The 20,900-nt window shown below is 46.2% G+C and overlaps 1 protein-coding gene across 1 annotated transcript; it reads left to right on the top strand.

Moving 5' to 3' along the window:
* The first annotated feature begins 211 nt into the window (after positions 1-211).
* Positions 212-19,738, top strand: DDX27 (DEAD-box helicase 27). Its single transcript, XM_057702865.1, has 21 exons — positions 212-368; positions 2,395-2,541; positions 4,669-4,728; positions 4,984-5,149; positions 5,880-5,920; positions 6,046-6,132; positions 6,832-6,937; positions 8,165-8,338; positions 8,547-8,697; positions 10,927-11,026; positions 11,146-11,287; positions 12,203-12,356; positions 13,735-13,816; positions 13,928-14,105; positions 15,287-15,393; positions 15,601-15,703; positions 17,278-17,372; positions 17,468-17,591; positions 18,126-18,213; positions 19,239-19,313; positions 19,444-19,738. Exons 1-21 carry the CDS (start codon positions 279-281, stop codon positions 19,460-19,462), a joined length of 2,289 nt encoding a protein of 762 aa, XP_057558848.1. The 5' UTR covers positions 212-278; the 3' UTR covers positions 19,463-19,738.
* The last annotated feature ends 1,162 nt before the right edge of the window (positions 19,739-20,900 follow it).

Here is a 20,900-nt window from a genome sequence, read left to right as displayed (position 1 = left end):
TCCTCCACAGCTCGCACACGCCTCCAACCGACCGAGCGTCTTCCGAGCACCAACAGAACGGAATTTGCTTAAAGCAAACGCCGTCGCCTGATTTCGCCACACAAACCACGCCCCCGGCTGCCGCCTGCGCGTCCCCAGAGTTTGGCAGAGGGGCAGGCAGCGGCGGCCTCCGAGCGGAAGTGACGTGCGCAGAAGCGCAGTGACAACGTGGGGGACGCGGAAGCGTGTGAGCCGTGCGTCGCGCCGCGCTGGTTTCCGGCGCTGACTGCTGAGGCAACATGCTTGCGGAGCTGGGTTTAATCGCGACCATAGGCGAAGATGATGAGGTGCCGGGGGAGCCAGAGACTGACTCCGAAGACGAGGAGGAGGTATGAGCCGATCCGGGGGGGGAGCGCGGCGGCGGGCAGTCGATGTCCTTGACTGCCTGAGGTCCCTGCCCCCAAGTGCTCTGCGTCCTCTGCCAGGCCGGCAGGTGTCCCAGGGTCTTAACGGGACCCCCAGATCTTCCTCAGTTTGCTCGTCGCTAGCTTTTCCTCACCTCCGCGCCTGTGCCCTTGCCGTTCTGTGTCGCCTTGGTGAACTCAGTGCGCATTCACTGAACTGGTATTTAATCCAGGAGCTGTGTAATAGAGATCCAGAGACAGAGTCCGTCCTGGATCCTAGTCGAGGAGCCACGGTTATCCATGCGTTCATTAAGTCAGTATTCATTGAATATTTACATATGCTACACCTAGTGTTAAGCATTTAGGACATAGCCGTAAACAAGATAGGCAGGGAACACGCTCTCCTGAAACTTACGTTGGGGTGGGGAGTTAGAGACATTAAGCAGTATGGCAATTAAAAACGGATCGGTGTCGTGAGAAGGTGCTTACCCCATAAAGATCGAGCTCAAGTGTTTTCCCCTCTGTGGGCGCATCTGCCTACTGAACCTCCGATTTCAGTGTCCCTTGGCCTCTACAGATTCCACTTTTCCAAAGCTGAACTCTGGTCTCCATCATCTTCCCAACCTGTTTCATCTCAAGCCAGAAAGCTTGGAGTCATCCAGCTTCTTTCCCCTCTCTCCTTTCCACTGTTCTGCAGGCTACCTCAGAAATCTCTCTTAAGTGTCTTCCCTGCACAATCCACACTGCTTCCACCCTGGTCCAGGCCACTGCCATCTTGTGCCTGGATACCTACAATCCTAGCATACCTGGTCTCTAATTGTTTCTCTTGCCGAGCCTCCCCTCGCCCCCCGACCTCCCAGTGTATTTTTCACTTAGCGTCCAGAATGATCTTTTCGTTTCTTGAATGGAAAACTGTCATAGAAAAATTATCACTTACATGTGGAATCTAAAATACAACACAAATGAACATAAGTATCTACGGAACAAAAACAGACTCACAAATATAGAGAATAAACTTACGGTTGCCAATGGGTGGGTGGGGGAGGGAAGGACTGGGAGTTTGGGATTAGCAGATGCAAGCTATTATGTATAGAATGGATAAACAACAAGGTCCTACTGAATAGCACAAGGAACTACATTCAATACCCTGTGATAAACCATAATGGAAAAAAATATGAAAAAGAATACATATGTATAACTGAGTCACTTTGCCTTACAGCAGAAATTAAACACAACATTGTAAATCAACTATACTTCAATAAAATTATAAAAAAAGAAAACTCATAGAAAAGGACTGAAGGAAATATGGCAAATGATAATGCTAAACTTCAAGTATGAAGTGCTATACAATTACCGATTTAAACTAGGTACTGTAGAAATGAGACATAATCATTACTAACAATAAAGCTTAGGGTCAGAGTTCTTATGAAATTGTTTAACTCAAGTAAGAAAAAAAGTCAATATAGCACTTTTTAGTTCTCAGGGTTTTTTCTTCTCAGTTTATCCTCCTGAAGCCATAGTTCAGCTAGTTCTTCCTTTTGCACTTCCAAATGTATGAGTTTTTAAAGTTTTTTCTGTTGTTATTTATTTCTAACTTAATTGAATTGTGGTCAGAAAACAGAGTCTGTATAATATTAATTTTTTTTAACTTATTGAAGATTTGCTTAAAAGGAGTACTATTTGATCAGTTTTTGCAACTATTCCATGTGTGCTTAGAATGTACATTCTCTAGTGCAATGTTCTCTATAGGTTCATTGGAATAAAGCCTATTAATTGCGCTGTTCACATTTTCTACGGACTTAACTCATTTTCTTGTCTGCTTGATCTATCAGTTATTGAGATGTGTTAAAGTCTCCCAGGACAGTTGTAAATTGTTCTGCTGCTTCTTGTCATCTGTCAGCTTTTGCCTTGTATATTTCTGTTCTCATATTGGGTACCCTCATTTCCTTCTTCTTTTTCCAGTGTTCTTTCATCTTAGTCTCATAGTCATCTTGCCTCTCCCTCTCCCCAGGGGCCCATTGTGCTGGGAAGAAAGCAGAAAGGCTTGCAGAGGAACCGCAGTGCTGATTTCAACCCTGACTTTGTTTTCACTGAGAAGGAGGGGATGTACGATGGCAGCTGGGCCATGGCAGACGTCATGAGCCAGCTCAAGAAGAAGGTGAGACTGACACTGACAGGCAGTTCCAGGCCATGGGCTGTTAAGGTTGGACAATGGGTTTCAGGGTCCAATGGTTTAGGAATGCCAAATGTTACATATACAAGGGCGAATCAAAAATTATCTGCACAGCAGTTATGTTAAAACTTCTATTGGCCGCACTGTCTTATCAGCACTTTAAGTTCAGCTACTGTCTCTCCAGTCACTGCTGTGCAGGTGTGAATGTGTTACATCAGTTCATACGTAACTGTGGTGCGAGTAAAAATGGATGTCCCACTTTTGGTTTGCACGAAAGAAGAGCAGCTTGCAGTGATTCATTTTTTGTGGTCTGAGGGTGTACCTGGTGCCGTTATTTATCGAAGACTTTGCGTGCAGTATGGAGAAAATGTTTTGTCTCAAAGAAGTGTGTATGAATGGATAGAGAAGTTCAAGGAAGGTTGCACAAGTGTTAGCCATCAAGAAGGAGCCAGACACCTGTCCACGTCCATGGCCGATGACCACATTGAGCGTAAACGTGAAATGATTCTGTCGAATAGACGAGTGACAGTGGATTATGTGGCAAATCATTTGCAGATCAGCCATGGCTCTGCCTATGAAATAATCCAGGACAGACTTAGGTTTTGAGTAATTTGTGCTGAAGCCTAAACTTCGGATTAAACGCAGAGGACTGCTGTCCAAGGGTGTTGCGATCTTGCATGACAATGCACCTCCGCACTCTTCTGCCCACACTGTCGACACTCTGCAGAAACTTCGCTTTGAGGTGTTAAAGCATCCTTCCTATGGTCCTGATCTTGCTCCATCAGACTTTCACCTGTTTAGTCCCCTGAAAGCAGCCCTACGAGGATGAAGATTCACTTCTGATGAAGAAGTGAAGGCAGCAATGCATTTGTGGCTCACAGCTCAGCCTAAAACATTTTTTAATGAAGGAATACGAAAGCTCGTTGACAGATGGACAAAGTGTATTGAAAAGCAAGGAGATTATGTCAAAAAATGATATATTTGTCTTTTCTAAAAGTTAATTAAAATACACTCTACAGCCAGAGTGCGGATAATTTTTGACTCACCCTCGTAAATTGCTTAAAAAATGGACATAGCTATGTTAAAATGGTCTCTTTTCTAGGTGTTCACTTTGAGTATTAGAAAGAAACCTTTTTTATGGTGGTTTGTAACAAAGAACAATTTAGCAGGCATCCTTGGTAGTGGTGTTTTTGAAGGCTTGACTCTGCCTCACAGATACTATCACTCTTTGTCACTTGCCAGGTGATCTCATGTGGCCTTCCTGTTTAGGGTCCCTGGTTCCCACACTTCACAGCCAGAACTGCCACAAATGTCATTGTCATCTGCTTGTTTGCCAAGATCCTGTGCTTTTCTTTGAATCTGGTTAACAAGGTAGAAGATGCTTGAAAGTTATTTTCCACTTCATATGCTTCTGAGAGAAATGTTGCCTGCTCTGGGCAGTTTAATCCAGATTCTGCTGGTCCTTGTTCTGATTCAAGTAAAACAGCATCGCCTTTTCAAAGTCTCTTGAGAGGGTTTTTTTTTTTCTTTCCTTATGTACTTCATGTAATTATCAACTTAGTCTTATAAAGCTTACATTCTGGCAGGATAGAAAATAACTAGACAAATAATTAAACAGCTAATTGTGGCTCTGGTAAGTGCCGTAGCAGTTCAGGGTGCTTTAAGCACACGTAAAGGGGGCCTGCCGTTACCTAACCTTTCTAAAGTTTAGCAATATCCAGCATTACCTGAACTCGCTCGCATTTCAACATTTTATTTGATAGGCTAAATTGTGTCCGATTGGCAAGGGGAAGAGTTTTTCCAAGTAGCATTCAGATATAATGTGACATCTTTTGGTAATCGTATCATTCTGAATAGTAAGCACCTTCTACAGTGTGGGTGTTCTGATTGGTTCCAGGTAACTTAAAGTTTTTTTTACAAACAGATCATTTATTTTAATTTTTTTTGTTTGCTTGTTTGTTTTATTGTGAATAATCTATGGATTGATTAATCTGTCCAAGGACAGACCAGCTTTTTCATTTGTACCATCTGAGACCCTACCTTAAGGAGACCTTTGCTTTATCTCTTTCTCATGTGTATGTTCCTTTTTCATCTCTTTATTTTTATCTGCAGAGGGCAGCCACGACATTAGATGAGAAGATTGAGAAAGTTCGAAAGAAAAGGAAAACAGAGGTGAGTAAGCAAAGCAGTTACTTCTCTTTGTAGGTAAACCCTGAGCTTTACTGTTAGTGCAACTCCACCAGTTCTCTTTGAGCCTAGGTTGCAGTGCGGCTGGTGCAGGAAGGCTTTCTATGTGTGTCTGTGGTTAATATTCACTAAGAATCCACATATTTTTTTCCCAGGCTGGAGAGCGTAATATTGCTCTTCACAGTTCTGGATTTCCTGAAGTTTGTGGTCGCCTTGCTTTATTACAGTTTCTTTTTCTAGGATAAAGAAGCCAAAGCTGGAAAGTCAGAGAAGGAGAAAGAAGCAAAGGAGGGCTCTGAACCGGAGGAGCAGGAAGACCTTGAAGGGAAGGATGAAGAAGCCACAGAAGATGAAGAATCAGAGACTGACTACTCGTCAGCTGAAGAGAACATCCTCACCAAAGCAGGTAGGTGATAATGTCAGAAATGGGCACAGGAAATTGCATTGTTCACCTTTACTTTGTAGGTTATCCTGTGCTCTTCTACACATTTAAATTTAAGATCTCTGTGTCGACCTCCTTTCTTTTAGCTTCTCTTTTCCCTTGGGATTTTGTTAGGGTTGTTGTACTTTGTAGGCAGAGTTCATGCTTTTTCTTTTTTTGGGGGGGGTGCGCGCCACACGGCTTGCAGGATCTTAGTTCCCCAATCAGGATTAAAACCCAGGCCCCAGCAGTGAAAGCACTGAGTCCTAACTGTTGGACCTCCAGGGAATTCCCAAGTTCACTCTTTCCCTCATCTCCAGCCCCACACAGCTGTTGGCACTTCTGTGACTCAAACTTATTTGGGGTGATAGGTCCCCCACCTCAGATGAGGCCAGCCACGTAGTAGGTGCTCCATTAATATTTCTTGCAGAAATGAGTGCTAAAGCATCATTATATAGCACAGTGGTTGAAGGCCTGGTCTCTGGAACCTGCCGAGTTTGCTTCCTGTCTGACCTTGGGTGAGTGACTTACCTGCACAGCCACATAGCCTCCTCTTCTGTGAGGTGATGTGAGGTGATGCTGGTGACAGGAGCTCCCTCAAGTCATTGCGTGGATTCAGTGAGGTGTCCATCCATGTAATGTGCTTAGGACAGTGTCTAGTAGACTGAGTGCTCAGCAAGTATGAGCCCTGATTATCAGCTCTTTTTCTCCATAGATACCCTCAAAGTTAAGGAGCGGAAGAAGAAGAAAGGACAGGTGAGCATGGGCTTGGACAGCAGTGTGCAGCTTGTTTTTACAACCTGAAAGGATTTTAAGGTCGTGTAGTTTTCTTGGGCCCTTTTTGCTGAGTTCTCATTCTGTCTTTCGATTTTCTGGTGTAGGAAGCAGGAGGATTTTTTGAAGATGCATCTCAGTATGATGAAAACCTCTCATTCCAGGACATGAACCTTTCCCGCCCTCTCCTGAAGGTAGTGGCTTCTTTTGTCAACCATGGGATTCTTGCAGTTGCCCCGTACCTGGGCTCTCTGCCCTGAAGTGGGCCTGTGGCCTTCCTGAGCTCTGCCGTCTACACGGCGGCCAGCGAGCCCTCTTAGACGCAGGTGTCCATCTCGGCCTGTACGGCCCTGCCCCTCTGGTCCCCTCTGATGATGTCTCTCAGCAGCCACTCTGTTCTGGCCACACTGGCCTCCTCACTGGCCCTCACAGGCCAGGCATCTTCTTCCTCAGGGCCTTTGCGCTTGCTATGTCCACTGCCTGGAAGATGGTTCCAGAAATCTGGTGAGGGTGCGCTTTACCTCTTTCAGGGTTCTACTCAGTATCCCCTGCTCAGTGAGACCTTCCCTGACAGCCCTGGTGTAAATTGCACTCATCCCCTCCCCCCCGCCCTCCCTAGCCCCTTGGCTGCTGTACTTTTCTCCGTAGCATGTATCTTCACATGACAGGTGTTTGTTTTCAGCCTGTTTTTTTCTACCAGCTTCTAAGATTGCTAAGGGCAGGGTTGTTTCTTTTATTTACTGCTATATCCTCAGCACCTAGCGCAGTGACACACACACAGTAGGTGGACTGAGTGACTGGGAGGGATTGAAAGCTGTTTGGAAACCTGCCTTGTGTGTTTTGTGCTGAGACTCCCCCTCCCCTTCCTTTCTGACCCTGTCTTTTCCCTTCAGGCTGTCACAGCCATGGGCTTCAAGCAGCCCACCCCGATCCAGAAGGCGTGCATACCTGTGGGTCTGTTGGGGAAGGACATCTGTGCCTGTGCAGCCACTGGGACGGGTAAAAAGGATAGGGACTTGGGGGTGGGGGAGGGAGAGAAGGAGGCAGAAGGAGGATGTGTAACATAGAGTACGCTCTGGGTTGACTTACCAAAAGACTGCTTTGCTAAATATGCAATTATCAATTATAATTTAATAACACTATATATTCTGTACAGTAACTTCCCTTTTAAAAAAATATTAGTATATATTTTTCTATTCCTTTACTCTTTTTTCAAATAGGGTAGTCATAGTTTACAGGTTTCAAGGGGTCTGGTGAAGTTCATTTTTGTTTAATCCTATCAGGGTGTCCCTGTGACCATGACCTCCTGTCACTCCCATGATAGACCCCTGTCATAGGAGTAAAGATTTTATAAAAGGGATGTTTAGGGACTTCCCTGGTGGTGCAGTGGTTAAGAATCTGCCTGCCAAGGCAGGGGACACGGGTTCAATCCCTCCAGGAAGATCCCACATGCCATGGAGCAGCTAAGCCCGTGTGCCACAGCTACTGAGCCTGCACTCTAGAGCCTGTGAGCCACAACTACTGAGACTTTGTGCTGCAACTACTGAAGCCTGCATGCCTAGAGCACAACAAGAGAAGCCACCGCAGTGAGAAGCCTGTGTACCGCAACGAAGAGTAGCCACCGCTCATCGAAACTAGAGAAAGCCCACAAGCAGCAACGAAGACCCAACATAGCCAAAATAAATAAATAAATAATAATAATAAAAAAATTTTTTAAAAAGGCAAACTTAAGGGAAAAAAAGGATGTTTATCACAACATTGTGTATTAGTGCAGTTAATTATATAGTCACGTAATAGAGTAGAATAGAAACAGTCATGTAATAAAATACAATCCAACCATTTAAAAAAATTAGAGTACTTTAAGTAATAGGAAAATATATATATATTTTTTAAAGGAAAGTTACTAAACAATATATAGTATTTTGCATTAAAATTTATATTTTTTATATTTCTGTCTATTAAAAAAAGATTGGTATCATAGATACTATTTTGTTAACACAACTCCAGATGGCTGAACTGTGGGTGATTTTTATTATTATTTTTTTAATTTTCCAGATTTTTTACATTGACCATATGGTTTAAAACCAGAAAAAAAGTTTTATGAAAAATAAATTACTTCATTTCCCTCTGAGCAAATATGGAGGTTTTCTGTGTGAAGGTGAAAACCTGGACCTGGGAGGGACTGAAGCTCTGCTCATTTTGCTTTCCTGCTGCCCTTCCCTCCAGGTAAAACTGCAGCTTTTGCCCTGCCCGTCTTGGAGCGTCTGATCTACAAACCCCGCCAGGCTCCAGTGACCCGCGTGCTGGTGCTGGTTCCCACCCGAGAACTGGGCATCCAGGTACACTCCGTCACCAAGCAGCTGGCCCAGTTCTGCAGCATCACTACCTGCCTGGCTGTGGGTGAGTGTCTGGCTGAGGGCTGGCTGCCCCTGTGAGCCTGTGACGTGGTGGAGGAGGGATGGATGTGCACCACTGTCTGAGTGGAGCCTCTGTCAGTCTTGTTTCTGCCATCTGCTCCGCATCTGCCGTGAAACCTGGCAGGTGGCTGGGCCCAGTCCATACTGGTGAATGACTCCGCTGGCTGCCTGCTGGCTTCTTCTCTTTGCAGGCGGCCTGGACGTGAAGTCTCAGGAAGCAGCCCTTCGGGCAGCGCCTGACATCCTCATCGCCACCCCAGGCAGGCTCATCGATCACCTGCACAACTGCCCTTCCTTCCACCTGAGCAGCATCGAAGTGCTCATCTTGGATGAGGCTGACAGGTACACCTGAGAAGGTGGGGTCCCCAGGACCACACCCCCGCATGGGAACCTGCACTCTGGATGGTCCTATGTGGCTCTGACCAGTTCAGCTGTTCATGTTTGTCCATCTTAACCCAGGTTATCCTGCTCTCTTTCTCTCTCTCTGATGTGATGGTTAAGAGGGAAGGCAAGTCACATTCTGGCTCTGCTGCTTCCTAACTGAGATTGGGAAGCGTTGTTTAGATTCTCAAAGCAGATCTTTCCTTGTTTGTAAGTGGGGGATAAATATCCACCTCATGGTGTTGAGGATTCAAGGAGTACCCGGTACACAGTGAGGATGCAGCCAGCAGCTTTGACTGCTGTGAGGGGGGCTCCTTCTCTCCTTTCCCCCTTCCTCCTCCTCCCCACCCCTTCCTTCCTTTTTCTCATTCATGTCCCATCCGTTCACCTCTTTTCCTTCATGACTCAACAAAATGAGCTCTTAATGAACTGGACTACTGTGGAGGTGGCAGGAGAAGGAGCCTGTTGAAGTTTACTCTCAAACCGTCTCCAAACTAACCAGGCCCTTAACCTTCTCATCCTCTATGCCCCTCCCCCTCTCCCTATCCCCGGTGAAGGGCAACTCCATCCTTCCAGTTGTTCAGGCCATAGTCTCAGTGTCATTCTTGTCTCCTCATTTTCTCACCCCTAGGACATCCATTGGTAAATCGCATCCACACATGCCCACTTTGGGGCTTCTCTTCTACACTTGTTGTTCCCTCAGCTTGGAGTGACCTCCTTTACCTCCTCAGGTCTCTGCTGCAGCTGTCACTTTGCTGGCCACTCTCTATAACAGTTCCTGCCGTCCCCCCCACACCCCCGTCTCATCCTTCCCTTCCTGCCTTATGTCCTCCAAGGTGCTACGTGTTGATCTTGACCTGCATTGTTACCTGAATGCTTTTGTGGTGGCTGTGTCCCTCTTTTCCCCAGAACTTCATGTTCGAGAAGGGCTGGCTTTGTGTTTGTGCCACCCGCTGCCGCATCCCAGTGCAGGGCTGTGTCTAGAATCTAGCAGGTGCACAGTAGGTGTTGAATAACTGATCGATTTCCTTCCCCGAGCATTCTTGAGGAGGCAAAGGAGATTGTTGTAAGCCAAGGGAATGTGATCTGATTTAGATTTTAAATATCAAAAGTATCAATGTCTCAAAAGACCAAGAAAGGCTGTGGAAATTTCAGATTGAGACCAAGGAGACACGACAACTAAATGTGATACCTGTTCCTCAACTGGAGCCTGAACTGGAGGAGAAATACTGTAAAGGATTTGGTGGGTTGAAAAAAATTGGAGTCAAAGTCATCTTACAGATGACTATTACCTGCAAAGAGAAAGAGGTTCCTTTCCCAGTGGAGAAAGCTGGCAGGCACCACCTTAACCTAGTGACCCAGCTCACACCCACGGTGCTAGAACAAACTGACCGCTAGGTCTCCAGATGGAGTGACAGTGAAACGCAGAGCCGCCCCCGCCCCACTCCCAGCAGTGATTGTTGAATCCAGTCACTGGGGAATAATTAGATTCAGAGTGTGAAAAAGGGTGAAAGGACTTTCTAGACTAAGGGAGACTAAAGAGACATGAAAACCAAGTATAATGTAGGAAGTTTGGTTCTTGGACTAAAAAAATAAAGTGACAGCTATAAAATGAAATTTTGGGGACAGGGAAATTTGAATATACATTGTACTTTTTTTTAAAGGAAACTTTATTTGGTTGCACTGGGTCTTAGTTGAGGCACATGGGATCCTTAGTTGCGGCATGCATGTATGATCCCTGACCAGGGACCGAACCTGGGCCCCATGCATTGGGAGTATGGAGTCTTAGCCACTGTGCCACCAGACAAGTTCCACATTGTACTTTACTTATTCAGACACTTGCCTTTCTCAGGTGCGGTAATGACATTGTGTTTATATAGGAGAAAGTCACTGTTCTTAGGGAGTGTGTGCTGAAATATTTAGGGGTCAGGTATCGTGATATCTGCAACTTAACAGCAAATGATTCAGCAGAAGAAAAAAGAAAGATTAAGCAAATGCGGCCAAATGATAATTCTTGATGAATCTTGGTAAAAGTGTAAAATAACACTCATAAAATAAGTAAATAAATGAGCCTGAAACACAACCAGTGACAGTGTCACAGCATCGCTTGCCTGGTGTTTTCTGTCCTTCGTCGACACAGGCACAAGCTCAGTCCATTTCTCTTGATTCCTCCCCTCCCCTGCTCGCTAGGATGCTGGACGAGTACTTTGAGGAGCAGATGAAGGAGATCATCCGACTGTGTTCCCACCACCGCCAGACCATGCTCTTCTCAGCCACGATGACGGATGAGGTGGGCCGTGGGGAACAGAGGGGCAGCACGGAGGCCCCCAGGCTGGGCTGGAGCACTGGCTTGCCTCCCTCCCCGCCTCCTGACAGGCCGGTCAGCATCCCTGTCTCTATGCCTGACAGGTGAAAGATCTGGCTTCTGTCTCCTTGAAGAATCCTGTCCGGATATTTGTGAACAGCAACACGGATGTGGCCCCCTTCCTGCGGCAAGAATTCATCCGGATTCGGCCAAACCGGGAAGGGGACCGGGAAGCCATTGTGGCAGGTGAAAGCCCAGGGTGGGACTGGGCAGGGCAGAGTGCTCAGCTCCCCTGAGCTTCACACCGAAGCATTGGTTTTTCCCAGGCACCTCCCCCATCCAGTCTCCCCTAACCCAGTGCGTGGTTCTGCCGTTCACCTGCTCCGTGCTTTCACCACGAGTTCTTTCTCCCTTCCTTTCATCACTTCACCTCCCTTCCACCATCCAGTCCTCTTTATGTCCTGCTAAACTCCTAGCCACTTCCCTCCAGCTGCCCCTCTGGCCCTTCGTCCAGGCCACTACTGTGGCCCCTGGATTGTCACAGCAGCCTTTCACCTAGCCATCTGCTTCCGCCCCGTCCTGTGAAAGTGCCTTCTCCACACTGCAGATCATTTAAAAGGATCGTTTACAAACGACCATTCACTCCTGTTCCTTAGCTGTTTAAAACTCTCTGGTGTCTTCCATTGCTCTTAGACTGAAACCCACGCTCCCCAGCGCGTCCTGTAAGATCTCCCGCCTGCCCGCCTGCCCGCCTGCCCGCCTGCAGCCCGCAGCCCTCAGCCCCCAGCCATGGTGCCTCAGCTCATGGTGCTCCAGCCGTGACCGCCCGCTTCCTCTTTCTCAGACCCACCAAGCTTTCTCTTTCCTCTGCCTGGAGCCTCCCCCCAAATCTTCTCGTGGATGAGACTGCCTTGTCATTCAGCCTAATGTCACCTCCTCACAGAGGCCAGCCCTGAAGCTGTCCCTTCTTCTCTTCACTCTCTCCTGGCGTTTATCACCCTTGAGAGTTGAGCATCTGCCTCTCTGTCTCTGCCCTGGAGTGGGAGCTCCACAAGGCAGGGATCTCACCTGCCTCCCCCGAGCCAGGCACAGCAGCCACTTTGCGGGCGAGGAGGGAGACGTGTTGGAGGTGGCCGCTAGCTCACTCTTCTCTCCCTGCAGCTTTGTTGATGAGAACCTTCACTGACCATGTGATGCTGTTCACCCAGACCAAGAAGCAGGCCCACCGCATGCACATTCTCTTGGGGCTGATGGGGCTGCAGGTGGGCGAGCTCCACGGCAACCTGTCACAGACACAGCGGTTGGAGGCCCTCCGGTAAAGTTTCGGGGACTGAGGCTCCCGCCCATCCTTCAGAGAGGGCTCCCTTCATTCCAGAGAGGGAAAGTACCATCCAGAGGTCATGTGTGAGCGATAACGGGATATAGCACAGTTCCCCACTGCAGAAATTTTAGCCTAACCATTGTAAGGTCATGTCTTAGATATGTTCAGAACTTTGACTTTGTAGAAAAGGATACTCTTGCCCCATGCTCCCAGGACTTGAGCGTGGGAGCTGCTGAGTGGGGTCACAGCAGGAAATTCTGACTTGGGAAGATGCAGCACACATTCTGACCTCTGCAGCCTTTCCAGAGCAGGGAACGTAACCGGGTCTGCAAGAACAAGATCCTGAATCAAATCTATTTGTGTTTCTTGAGCATTTACTTCACCAGGCCCTGTGCTTTTCCATGTGATTTCTTGTTTAATTCTTGCAGAATGGAGTCAGCTTGGTAGGCAAGGAGGAACCCCTTAGAACTCTCCACCGATCCCTATTCTTAGGCAGCTGAGAGTTATTTCTTTTTCTTTTCTTTTTTCTGGCTGCATTGGCTCTTTGTTGCTGCGCACGGGCTTTTTCTAGTTGTGTTGAGTGGGGGCTACTCTTTGTTGCGGTGGGAGGGCTTCTTATTGCAGTGGCTTCTCTTGCTGCGGATCATGGGCTCTGGGCACATGGGCTTCAGTAGTTGAGGTGGAGAGTTGTTTCTTAAAGGCTGTTTTGTTTTGTTTTAATTTTTTTTTAACATTTTTATTTATTGGCTGCGTTGGGTCTTTGTTGCTGCGTGTGGACTTTTCCTACTTGAGGAGAGCAGGGGCTACTCTTCTTTGCAGTGTGCAGGCTTCTCATTGTGGTGGCTTCTCTTGTTGTGGAGCATGGGCTCTAGGCCTGCCGGCTTCAGTAGTTGTGAAGCATGGGCTCATTAGTTGTGGCCTGTGGGCTCTAGAGTGCAGGCTCAGTAGTTGTGGCACACGGGCTTAGTTGCTCCACGGCATGTGGGATCTTCCTGGACCAGAGATGGAACCCATGTCCCCTGCCTTGGCAGGCAGATTCTTAACTGTGCTACCAGGGAAGCCTTTAAAGGCTGTTTTGAATGCTGAGACATTTTGGCTATGCTCCTTGCTATAGTCTAGCTCTGTGGTTCCTAAGCTTCCGTATTTATAGGAATTGCTGTTTAAAGTGATACATACAAAACTATGTTTATGTTGTGGGATGTTTGGGAGGCATGTAAGTGTCGTTAGGCTGACATTTAGGATCTGTCTCCACTGTGATGGTCTATTCTCTGCTGTTTGACTCCAGAAGGGTTTGTGTTCTCTCTGCTGGCTCAGGCTTCTGCAGAGTATTGGGGTCAGGTATTCAGAGGAACATGTTTGTGGCTGTTTCCAGGCGCTTTAAGGATGAACAGATTGACATCCTCGTGGCCACAGATGTAGCAGCCCGTGGACTTGATATTGAGGGGGTCAAAACGGTGAGCAGGTCCCATCTTCCTTGAGCTTTTGGTGGGAGTCCTTTTGCCTCCTCATGTCTCCTCTCCCCGCCAACTCCCAGGTCTGACTGATGCTTAGTTTTGGCCTTCCAGGTAATCAACTTCACGATGCCCAACACCATTAAGCACTATGTCCACCGGGTGGGGCGAACAGCTCGTGCCGGCCGGGCTGGGCGCTCAGTCTCCCTGGTGGGAGAAGAGGAGCGGAAGATGCTGAAGGAGATTGTAAAAGCCGCCAAGGCCCCTGTGAAGGCCCGCATACTGCCCCAAGGTGAGCAGGCATTGGTGCAGCAGCACAGGGCGGTTTGGGTGGGTGGGGCAGGGTCCTAGATCAGACCCCGTGAGACGGAGCAGGGGGCAGAGGGTCATGGGTGAGAGCAGGTGCTTTGCAGTCAGGAGCCAGATATGAATCCCAGCTCTGCCACTTCCTTGCTGAGGGGCCCTGGGCAGGTCTCCTTTCGCTTCTCTGGGCTTCATTCTCTCTGTGTGTGAAATGGAATGAGGAGAGACTTATGCCCCAAGTGCTTACTCATAGGTATTTGCCAGCCTTTGGGAAGAGAAGGCCTCTTCCTGAGGCACCACCCCCACTGACCCTTCCTCACTTCCTCTTGGTGGGGGCAGAGGACGGGGAGGAGGTCAGTACTCATTCTTTTTGGATATCTTTCATTCTTTTTGTTGTTCTCATCCATAGGGGTCATATAAAGCATATCCTTTAAAAAGTTTTTTTTTAAGTTACAAAATAATATGTATTCAGTGTTGAAAAGAAGTCAGATAAGAGCAAAAATGTAATTGTATGAGAAAGAGCTCCCTGTTAGCATTTAGATACACATCTTTTCAGACCTTTTTTTCCATTCATAGATCTTTTTTTCCTTTCATTAAAAATTTTTTCATTTAATTCATTCAATCTCTTGCTATTTATTGTATTCAAAGTATTGGGGATACAGCAGGAAACAAAACAGCTGACACTCTGATGGAGAAAAAACAATAAATAAGCTAATAGCAGATGTGATTGAAAATGACAGGTGAAGTGCTTGCTTTAGGAAAGCTGTTGAGGAAAGGCCTCTGAACAGATGGCATTTGAGCTGAGTCCCCGATGCTAAGAATGGGGTGGCCATGGGAGGTCTGGGGACAGAGTGCCAAGCAGAGAAAACCAGGGCAAAGCCTCAGAAACAGGAACACACTTGGTGTGTGAGTAGAATAGAAGGAAAGCCGGAGGCCCAGGGCCTGTGAACAAGGGGTAGACAGAGGTCAGAGAGGTAGGCAGGGACCACGCTGAGGAGTTTGGAATTTATTCCATGGGCATCAGGAAGCCTTTGGGGAGGTGTTAAGCAGAGAAGCCACAAATAAAAAAACCAAGTTTTCTATGTCAGTAAATATTCATCTGCATTATTTTCATCAGCTACACCATATACATCCTTATTTTAAAATCTTTTTTGTTTTTTTTCCCTTGAGATGTCATCCTTAAATTCCGGGACAAGATTGAGAAAATGGAGAAGGATGTGTATGCAGTTCTGCAATTAGAGGCTGAAGAAAAAGAGATGCAGAAGTCAGAAGCCCAGGTGAGGCTGTGAGGAGGGCTCTGGTCCACAGTGCTGCTCCGTAAGCAGACCACGTGGGCCCCTGCTGGCCTGCCTCCTGATATGTTGTGTCTGTCAAACGCATCATCAGAGCCCCAAGCTTTCGCAGGCAGTGGCTTCCTGCAGCCGCCATGTTCTGTGCTGTCAGATGTAGGTTTCATGGCAGTCATCCTTTTACTATCCCCACAGATCAACACAGCACAGCGGCTCCTGGAAAAAGGGCAGGAGGCACTGAACCCTGAGCCTGAGAGGAGCTGGTTTCAGACCAAAGAAGAGAGGAAGAAGGAGAAAAGTATGTCGGGGAGGTGCCTCAGAAAGCTAAACATAGGACTTCCCTGGTGGTTCAGTGGTTAAGGCTCTGCGCTTTCAAAGCAAGGGGCGCAGCTTTGATCCCTGGTTGAGGAACCAAGATCCCACATGCCACACAGCAAGGCCAAAAAACATTTTAAAAAGCTAAACATAGAGTTACCATCAGGCCCAGCAATTCCACTCCTAGGTCCATACCCCAAAGAATTGAAAACAGGGACTCAAACAGATCCTTGTATGCCAGTGTGCATTGAAGCATTATTCACAATAGCTGAACGGTGGAAACAACCATGTCCCTCAGCAGGTGAATGGGTACACAAAATGTGGGTATGTACATACAATGGGATGTGATTCAGCCATAATGAAGTTCTGGTACGTGCTGCCAGGATGAGCCTTGAAAACGTGCTAAGTGAAATAATCCAGACACAAAGGGACAAATCTTTATGATTCCATTTATATGAGGTACCTAGATAGGCAAATTCATAGACACAGAAAGCAGAGGTTACCAGGAGCTGTGGGGAAGGACTTGTTACTTAATGGTAATAATAGAGCTTCTGTTTGCGATGATGAAAAAGTTTTGGAAACAGATAATGGTGATGGTTGTATAATACTGTAAATGTCATTAATGCTACTGAATTGTACACTAAAGAATGGGTAAAATGGCAAATTTTATGTTATATATATTTTGCCACAATCAAAAAAAAAGTCAAAGATATTTAGACATATATATTCCCTTTGTTCTCCCTTTGAAAAACAAACGAATTCACTTTGTTCTACACCTTGCTTTTTTCAATGAATTTTGTAGTTTGGAGATCATTTTGTATAGGCACATATGTAGCTGCCTTTTTTTAAATGGCTGTGTGGTCTTCCATCCTATGGGTGGATTATAGTTTATTTTAATTAGTTCCCCATTGAGGGACAGTGAGGTTGTTTCCAGTCTTTTGCTATTATAAATAAGTGATGTAGCAGATAGCTATACAGATGCCCTTTCACAATTAAGTGAGCATATTTGATTTGCAAGGTAAGTTCCAAAAAGTGAAATTGTAGGTCAGAGGGTATATGTATTATTTTGTTAGGGATTGCCAAATTATCCTCCGAAGAAGTTGTACCAGCAATTTAAGAAATACTGCTTATATTTGATGGGAAAGAAAATTAAGGTGTATATATGTTAAGTTTCTGTGTTATAGAGTTATAACTATGTTGTGGGAAGATGTGGGGAGTATATCTTTCATAATAGGAGGTAGATAGATAATGAATGTCTCAAGTGGATGAATTAAGAAATAGAGGGACAAGCATGTTACTAGGGAGATGGAGGTAACCACCAGGAGAGGAAGTGATTGCTGCTTCTCATTTTAAGCCCTTAAATGTATCACTCTAAAATATGTGCACTTATTGTAAGTTTAAAAAAGATTTTATAGGGCTTCCTAGGTGGCGCAGTGGTTAAGAATCCGCCTGCCAATGCAGAGGACATGGGTTCAATCTCTGCTCCAGGAAGATCCCACATGCCACGGAGCATTTATAAAATGGTACCTGAAATCTCATGCTCTCTTCTCATCCCAGTTGCCAAGGCTCTGCAGGAGTTTGACTTAGCCTTACGAGGAAAGAAGAAAAGGAAGAAGTTTATGAAGGATGTCAAGACAAAGGGGGAGATGACAGTGAGTGGCCTCCCCTTTGGAGTTGGGTCCCTGCCTGAGGACATGGGTCAGGGCTGCCTGTCTGTTCCATACTTACATGTCATCCTTCTCCCCAGGCGGAGGAAAGATCCCAGTTTGAAATCCTTAAGGCACAGATGTTTGCCGAGCGGCTGGCCAAGAGGAACCGCAGGGCCAAGCGGGCCCGAGCAATGCCCGAGGAGGAGCCAGTGAGGGGCCCTGGTAGGCAGATGGGGAGCCTGAAGGAGCTGGTAGGAAGGTTCTGCCTGAAACCTGTGCTTGTGGTCAGGGACAAAAGGGGAGGGATGACGACAAGAGCCCACATTTTTTGAGTAATGAGTATGTAAGTGTGTACAGCTGTCTTTTATTGGCTCCAGGTGGTGAAGTCACCCCGTGGTTAGTAGGGACAGCTAGGATTTAAATCCAAGCCTTTCTGCTTCTGGAGCCTAAATCCTTACCAGCTGCTACTTGGAGAAGTGGATCAGCGTAGAATGAAGTGAAGATGTTTTGGGCCCATTTTATGTTTAGGTAGTCCATTCCACCTTTGGACTCTGCAGGCATCCTTTGGAGTGGTTCTTCACACCTGGTACTTCTGATTCCTTATCTCTTTTTGGCTGGGATCTGATGTCTCGCTTCCATGTCAATAAAACATCAGGCCAGAGCACCCACTGAACTTGGAACCATTACCTTGAGCTTAAGGGGATTTAGGAGCTTGGGACAAGGAGGCCATATCTAACCCATTCTCTCTGTTCGCAGCAAAGCAGCAGAAGCAGGTGAAGAAATCTGTATTTGACGAAGAACTCACCAACACAAGCAAGAAGGCCCTGAAACAGTATCGAGCTGGGTAAGGTTTTAAGTCATCATGGAGCTCTCGGTATTCTGATGAAAGCTATGAATCTTCTCCCTCCTTCCCCACTCCCAATTCTCATGTACCTGCAGCTTTGTAATACAGGCAGACCTCGTTTTATATACTTTGTTTTATTGCACTTCACAGGTACTGCAGTTTTTACAAATTGAAGGTTTGTGCCAACCCTCAGTTGTCAGATGATGGTTAGCCCTTTTTTTAGCAATAGAGTATTTTTATTCTTTTAATTTTTATTTATTTTTTGGCTGTGCCACACAGCCTTCAGGATCTTAGTTCCCCGACCAGGGATTGAACCTGGGTCCCAGCAGTGAAAGTGCCGACTCCTAACCACTGGACCGCCAGGAAATTCCCAGCAATAGAATATTTTTTTTTATCTTAAATTAAGATACATGCATTGTTTTTTTAAGACGTAGTGCTACTGCACATTTAATAGACTACAGTATAGTGTAAACGTAACTGTTACATGCATTGGGAAACCAAAAGATCCGTGTCACTTGCTTTATTGCAGTGGTCTGGAACCAAACCTGCAGTACCTTTGAGGTCTGCCTGTATATAATTTCAGCCCATCTGTGGATCCCAGGGTGAGACTAAGAGGAGAGAAGTGTTAAGGCCCTCCTGCCTGGGAGGTGAAATAGCACATTTTTGGTTCAGAAATAGAGCTTTCTCTCAGGGGAGTGATAGAACCCCAAAGGATCCTGGTACGCTCTTGGGAATGTGTTGTTCCTCCCCACTTCCTCTGGGCTAGGGTTAGCGCTGGGTAGACTAATTACCCAAGTAGTTTTATTACATATGCAAGAAGGAAAGGCCCCTTCCAGTCTTGTTTTAGAGCTGGGCCCTGTCTTCCACAAACTCATATTATCAGGTAGAAAAATACAGACTTAAACCTCAGGCCCTTTTTGAAAATGACACATCTGGGGTGTTGCTGCTTCATGTGGGAGCTGGTGGGGGGAAGGGGATGAGATCACTCGCTTGTCCAACATTTTTCTGTCTTCTCTCATTCATAGCCCCTCCTTTGAAGAAAGAAAACAATTGGGCTTGGCCCCCCAGAGACGAGGAGGAAACTTTAAATCTAAATCCAGGTAAAGTTTGCAGTTTTGCAGGGCCAGAGGCTGTGAGTGGGATTGGAGAAGAAAGCTTTCCTGAGAAAGGAGCTTCTCCTTCCTTTCTGGTCTTGCGGGTTGGTCTTTACCCTGCTCATTTTCTTCATAGGTACAAGAGGAGGAAGTAACCGTGGTGGCCTGGAGAAGTCTGTGGGGCAGCTTTTAGATCCCTTCGTTGTGGGAAGTCATCCTGGCTTGGTCTCTTTTCTCTGTTTGTAAAGAAATTCTTTAAAACTTTAATAAGTCTTTGTCATTTGTACATTAAAGAAAGGGAAAAGTTGGGGGGGGGGGGGTGTGTGTAGCTGTTTCCTAAGCATCCTTGTCAGCCAAGGCTCCCTTCTTGATTGGCTTTCACATAAGGAAAATGCCAAATGGAAAAAGTATTTTGGGAGGGTAAAGGGATCAGTCTAATTGTATATCTTATTCTTCTGTCTTTTCCCTCAATAGCACAGTCTTCGTCGTCTACTCACTTGGCACTGCCATATGTACTTGGAATGCAGCTCTATGCTTGTAGAGGAGCTGGATGTGCAGTAAGGAAATTCTTGCTAGAAGTTCTTTTCTGTCAGTGTCCTAGAATGAAAAGCTATCATTTATTGAGCACCACTGTGTACTGAGCACTGTCTCATTCAATTCAGTACACCCCTATAAGGCAGGTACTGTTCTCCCCATTTTGCAGATAAAGAAACAGGCTTAGAAAGATGGAGTAACTTTCCAAAACTGCACAATTGGGAATTCAGGTTTTTGAAATCAGAGTATACCTGCACCTGTATCCTGACTCTTTACTATGGTGTGGAAGTGCTGCTGGAGAGTTGGAAGCTCAAAGGGGATAGAAGGGATACCAGATAAATTAGCTCTTTGTTGCAAAAAACAGCTTGTACCCTGTAGAATGGTGGTTTTCATCGTTTTCTGAAGTAGATGAAAGCCAGGGGACACTCCTTGGGAAAACTGTGATTGTAGTTAGTTATATATAATTTCAACCAGTACACAGACCTTTCCTCTAGCTCAAAAATTAATTATCCAGTAGCACATACCCTCAACATTAGAATATCTTCAACACTATTCATTCAGGCTGTACCTGAAAGTTGCCAACAGAGGGGTCCAACACAGTAAGTAATGGCACACACAAGATGAGACCAGGGATTGAACCCATGCCCCATGAAATGGAAGCGCAGAGTCATAACCACTGGACCGCCAGGGAAGTCCCCAGACTCAACCATTTTTATGTGCTTACAGAAAGATCCCCAAGCTAGATCATTAGGCCAAGTGCAGAGCTACATACTTTTCTAAGGGTTAGATATTGCATGTGCACAGACTGACTATCTCTGGGAGGACTCATAAAACTGTTAATAGGATTGCCTCTGGGGAAGGAAAATTCAAGTATACCTTTCTGTACAGGTTGAAAATTTTTCTTTTTACCAAGAGTAAAAATGACTTACCAGCCAAAAGAAAAAACCCTGTACCACAGAAACAGCAGAATGGCCTTGTTGTAGGCAGCGCCTCCACTTCCATCCTCACTGTCTCTCAAGCTGCCTGAGCTGCTTTTAACAGTTGAGGACAAACATGGAC

Source organism: Hippopotamus amphibius, chromosome 12 (assembly GCF_030028045.1).
Source record: "Hippopotamus amphibius kiboko isolate mHipAmp2 chromosome 12, mHipAmp2.hap2, whole genome shotgun sequence".
NCBI classification, from domain to species: domain Eukaryota; kingdom Metazoa; phylum Chordata; class Mammalia; order Artiodactyla; family Hippopotamidae; genus Hippopotamus; species Hippopotamus amphibius.
Note: the sequence above shows the minus strand (reverse complement) of the source record. Positions and strands in the feature narration are given on the sequence as shown.